This window comes from Mastomys coucha, unplaced genomic scaffold, assembly GCF_008632895.1.
Source record: "Mastomys coucha isolate ucsf_1 unplaced genomic scaffold, UCSF_Mcou_1 pScaffold5, whole genome shotgun sequence".
Taxonomy (NCBI): domain Eukaryota; kingdom Metazoa; phylum Chordata; class Mammalia; order Rodentia; family Muridae; genus Mastomys; species Mastomys coucha.
In genome coordinates this window covers 62412916-62418096 of record NW_022196911.1, presented here as the reverse complement: position 1 = coordinate 62418096, position 5181 = coordinate 62412916, and the positions used below count along the sequence as shown (strand labels likewise).

The window sequence follows — 5181 nt, the reverse complement described above, 5'->3', positions numbered from 1 at the left end:
CAGCTAATAGATGTCAGCACAGCCAGGCCCTTTCCTTCCTTCTGCCTCTTTGCCGACATCTATCCACCTAGCTAGGTAGAATGACAATGCGATTGTAGCATTAAGTATTAACCTTTAGCAGAAAATTGGATAGGTAGGATTGTTAAAACTTATCTGTAAATTATTTTAAAGTCTAGTTCAAGATGCAGCGCTATGCTTACCTATTAGATTCAAAGAAATAGTGTTTCATATCAACTCAGGGAGAATTTTCTAGAGCTGAGGTCTATACAATTTAACAACTTTCTTTTATCTGAAATATTTAGGCACTTGACATTTTTTCAGTCAAAATTTCATTTATATACTGTGATTTTTATTTGTTGCAATACATTAAAGTTCAGAGGTACTTTGGAGCTCAAAAGCTAGGACTTCTAGTAGTAAGTGAAGTGTTATATAATAAGTAGACTTTCCACATCTGTATAATATATTATATGTATTTTGTGGTCTTGTGGTTCTAGAAAGTAGGGTGTCAATGTGCATTTAATATGTGTTTTTAAACAAATTTATGGCAATTAAAATATTTGGAGTCAAAGGTATCACATTTTGATTTGTAAAACTCTTTCAACTATACCATCATTAAGATGCTTTGCATAATGCTCGCCCATATCTGACAAAGTAATAAACATCAGATAGATTTTCCATTAAAGAAATATATGTGTTTGTATGCATATGTGTGTGTGTACCTGTGTGCAGGCATGTATGTGTGAGTGTATGTGTGTGTGTGTGTTCGTGAAAGCAGGGAAGTGGTGTGCAGTATATCTGTAACTGATGTAAAAATGCAGCATATATAGCTAATTAGTGTAGTCTATCAAAAACTGGAAGAGGACTAAGATACAGCAACTTCCAAAGGATGGAAATGAGAGAAATTCATTCTTTATTCTCCCTTGCCGTTCCTAAGTGTCGAAAACGTGCAATAAAAAGCATCTGAACATCCATAGACAACCAAGTCCGCACATCTCTACATAAAGATAACCAGGAAGTAGAGAACCTATTATTGCAAAGACTCCTAACCCAGCTTACTGATTCTTGTCACTTTAGTGGAGGATTTGTATAGTAACTATTTTTGACAGTAATTACGGACAATTTTTAAAATTCTCGCTCTGATTGTATGTATGTAACTGCCATTTTAATTGATTTTTTTTTCTTCCTCTTAGGGTGGAGTGATTCATATCCCTTCAGGAAGCTGATCAATAACCTCATTAACACAATCCAGGTGATGGGCCAAGCAGGGCTCCTCGTGCATGCCTTGGCATGCCTCTAGGCTTTCCCGTCTTCCCACAAGCCTGTGTGTGGTACTTAGTGGGCTTGGCCTGGTTGCTCTCCATGCTTAACCTAAGTGACTAAGGATTTTGTCATAGATGTAAGCACAATGATTCTTTTCTTTTTCTCTCCCTGGTGTACAAAATGATCAGCCGCCGTGGAAAAGGGGAAGTAAGAGACTGACGAGCTCTTGGCAGATAAATTTTTTATCTCCAAAAGTCATAAGTACAAAACAGAGTGACAAAGATCTTCACATTTTGCTCATCTCTTTGGTCACTTTCCTGCATTTGGATCGATCACTCTTCGCTTATGATTTTGGTGTGAACCTCTCGGCTCTTCACCCGCAGCTTGTTGACCTGGGACTCCGCAATGTCAGCCCGCTCCTCGGCTTCCTCCAGCTCATGCTGGATCTTGCGGAATTTGGCCAGGTTGACATTGGATTGCTCCTCCTGTGAATAAGAGTGCATTTGTAAGGAAGAAATGCTCACATTTCTAGACTTTAGGGTCAGGGCATCTTGGGTGTCTTTTTGCTTAAAATCAATCCACTCTAATAAATTTCCAAAGAAGACTAGAGAAGGGTGTACATTTTGGGGGCTCTGTTAACTCCCTGCATGCTTCATGCAGTCATTGGTAAACACAGATGACATTGTCCCTGAACTTTCAGAAAAGCTAACACCACTATGATTGTGCCAGGTTCCCAAGCTCTGTTGTCACTGCTGTTGAGGCTCCAGAGGATGAACGAGACTCACACAGGCAATCTTTGTGACATCAAACTGAATATAAATTATTGCCACTTGGGCCATAAATTATCCCCTACTTAATAAAGTTTAGAAATTAAACATGTTTATTATTCTCTAAAATAATCCAAGTTGTCTCTGATTATGCTTGAAGATACAGTAATGAATTTTGAAAGGCCAGTTTTAATTTAGTCTCCAGTAATTATTCTTTTTTTTTAATGTCTCATTAAGAACCTTCGAAAAAAGATGACATTCAGATTTAGAACATTTATGAAGCTTAAAATTACTTAAATGGGGTAGCTTGGAAAAGCCCTTGTGTCTTCCCCTCGCAGTAGAATAAAACAAGAATGGAGGGAAGCTACATGGTTTGCCAGGCTATGGGTGCGAGGTGTGTGCAGGTGCTCGTGCGTGTGTGTGTGTGTCTGTGTGTGTGTGTGTGTGTGTGCGCGCGCGCGCGCGTGTCTGTTTTCTCTTCTTCTTTGCTCTCCTCCTCCTCTTTCTCTTCCACTCAGAGCTAAGAGCTCAGGAGGTAAACAAAAGCCACCAGTGGACAGAGGACCTTATCTGCATGGAGGGGGTACATGTATCCACAGAGACACAAGTGACACTTGACTCCTTAGGATGAGTCAGAGAAGGGTAAATGTGATGGTGTTGAGCTGCAGTCACCCCCTAGTTAGAGCATTACTGAACCTTCTGGGCTTCACACTATGTATGACACTTCAGCTACTTCCTGGACCTCTTTAGTGTGTATGCAACAATGACTTGTGATGTAATTAAAGTAGAATCCCTATTTCCTTCTCACCCAGATCATCTGGTGCCCTTCGCTTTCCATTTCAATTATATCTTACTTCACCCACCTGGCTACTAACATCACAACTTGGTGGATTATTCCTGCTTTGCTTCCTTCTACTTCCAGGGCCAGCCTACTGGCAAGCCTAATGCCTTCCCTCTCCAGAAAGAATCCCGAATCTCATCAATTCTCTTTGTTTTATTTCTGCATTAATACAAGACACACACCCAACCTGAAAAACTTCCCAGCATACCTTCCTGCACCTACTTGGAGCTATCCAACAATCTTTTCTCTACACTGTAGTAAGAACACTTTTAAGAATAAAAAGCAGGCCACATCTAGCCTAGAAGGGAATATTTCCCTTGATCTCTGGCCTGATTGCATTTGTATGATGAAGGCTTCTCTCCAAGCCCCAGAAACCCTTCTGACCTACTTTCTGCCAGATTCTCTGGCCCCAGGTACACTGCTCTCTTCCTCAGTCTTGCTGATTCATGAACAGAACTCACATGTTGCTCCTTCCCCTCTCTAGAATACGATAGGGACTATACTTTGACGGGTTGGGTTTGATGCTTACAACTGGACTCACAGCCACAGAGATATCAAGCCCACATTCTTGCACTGAGCTCCATCCCCATCCTTATTCTCACTAGTACATTTCTCTCTGGCTTGTGGAATGGCCAGTTGCATCACCTTCTTAGACCCTCGCTAGGTCACTTTCTTCTGATCCTTCCATGATTTCCTCATCTTTTTATTTTTTTTTTAGCCTCCTGGTGTCTGTTGGCCACCCAATCATGTCAGGGGTTCTGATCTCACCGCTTCCTCAGCTTGTCTCTTGTATGCCTTGACCTTTGATTGCAGTTTGTCCACAAGGTCCTGGAGCCTGAGAACGTTCTTCCGGTCTTCCTCAGTCTGAAAGATTTTTTAAAGTGTGAGTTTCTTGAAAGCATAAATACCGCTACTCTTTTATATATCTATGGTTTTTAATGTCTTGCGGATAGGGGTAGGAACCTAGAGAAGGCTTTTCCTTACTTGGTAAGTGAGTTCTTTCACTCTTCTCTCATGTTTGCGCAGACCCTTGATAGCTTCAACGTTGCGCTTCTGTTCATTTTCGACTTCTCCTTCAAGTTCACGGACCTACACAAAAAGGTAGATTAAAAAGAAAATTTTTTTAGGTTTGCTTATTTTACTTTATGTGTATGAGTGTTTGCTTGTATGTGCACCACACAGGTCAGAGTGGTTATCAGATCCCCTGGAATTGGTGTTACAGATGGTTGTAAGTCATCACATGGGTGGGCCTATGCATGAGCAGTAAGTGTTCTTAACCAAGGTGCTATCTCTTCAGCCCCCTAAGGCAGATTTATAAAAATATTTTCTGTCATCTATTCAGTCAGTGAGTTTCTACTTCTTCAGCTGGCCTGCTGCTGTTTTATATGTAGATCCTGATGTCTTCATTCAAGTGCCCAAACCTAAGCTGTCAGGCAACAGGGACTATCTGCTTTTCATCTCAGGATCCCCTACAAGGACTAGATGTCTTAAGTATTGACAGTCATGTGCTAGATTAGAAAGAGAGGAACACATGTGGACCAGGACACCCACCCTGGCCTCCAGTTTCTGGATCTGCTTCTTGCCACCCTTCAGCGCCAGCTGCTCAGCCTCATCCAGACGGTGCTGCAGGTCCTTCACCGTCTGCTCCAGGTTCTTCTTCATCCGCTCCAGGTGGGCACTGGTGTCCTGTTCCTTCTTCAGCTCCTCTGCCATCATGGCGGCCTGATGAGTTACAAAACAGAGTTGGTTAAAGGCTGACAAGGCCCTGCAGGATTCAGACTCGCTATCTCCATTTCACCCTCTGCTCACATCAGTGATGGCTTTCTTGGCCTTCTCTTCTGCATTGCGGGCTTCCTGGACGATGTCCTCCATCTCTCCCTGGATTTGGGAAATGTCTGTCTCCAGCTTCTTCTTGGTGTTGATCAGGCTGGTGTTCTGATTAAAATACCAAATACAGAAATAGTAAATATTGAAGAACAAAGTTAGAAAGCCAGATGTCCAAATAAGCCTGTAAACTAGTTATTAACTAGCATCCCTCAGGGGTTCCATAAATTATCTGAGCCAACAGCATATTTTAAAAGGACAGTCGATTCTGGATGTCATAGGTCAAATTAAAAAAAAAAAAAATGTTGTTAGTCTTCCCCAGTTAAACATGTTAAACTTAGTTCTTCATAAAACATTTTGGGTATATTTCTGAACAATGTTAATATCCATGCATGAATTTTCCCCTTCATACTTATTTACACACCTGGGTGTGGAGGAGCTGCACGCGCTCACTGGCATCCAGCAGCTCCTGCTCTGCAATCTTCCTGC

At 41.7% G+C, this 5181-nt stretch overlaps 1 protein-coding gene across 1 annotated transcript in view; it reads right to left on the bottom strand.

The window, feature by feature from the left end:
- Positions 1-1486: 1486 nt before the first annotated feature.
- Positions 1487-5181, bottom strand: part of LOC116078680 (myosin-1-like) — a 24343-nt gene continuing 20648 nt past the window's right edge. Inside the window, exons 35-40 of the mRNA XM_031354028.1 lie at positions 5117-5177; positions 4678-4803; positions 4420-4590; positions 3853-3957; positions 3637-3732; positions 1487-1745 (exon numbers count right to left, since the gene is read on the bottom strand). Coding sequence (XP_031209888.1) covers positions 1593-1745; positions 3637-3732; positions 3853-3957; positions 4420-4590; positions 4678-4803; positions 5117-5177 — 712 coding nt within the window. The 3' untranslated portion in view covers positions 1487-1592. The remainder of the gene's footprint in view (positions 1746-3636; positions 3733-3852; positions 3958-4419; positions 4591-4677; positions 4804-5116; positions 5178-5181) is intronic.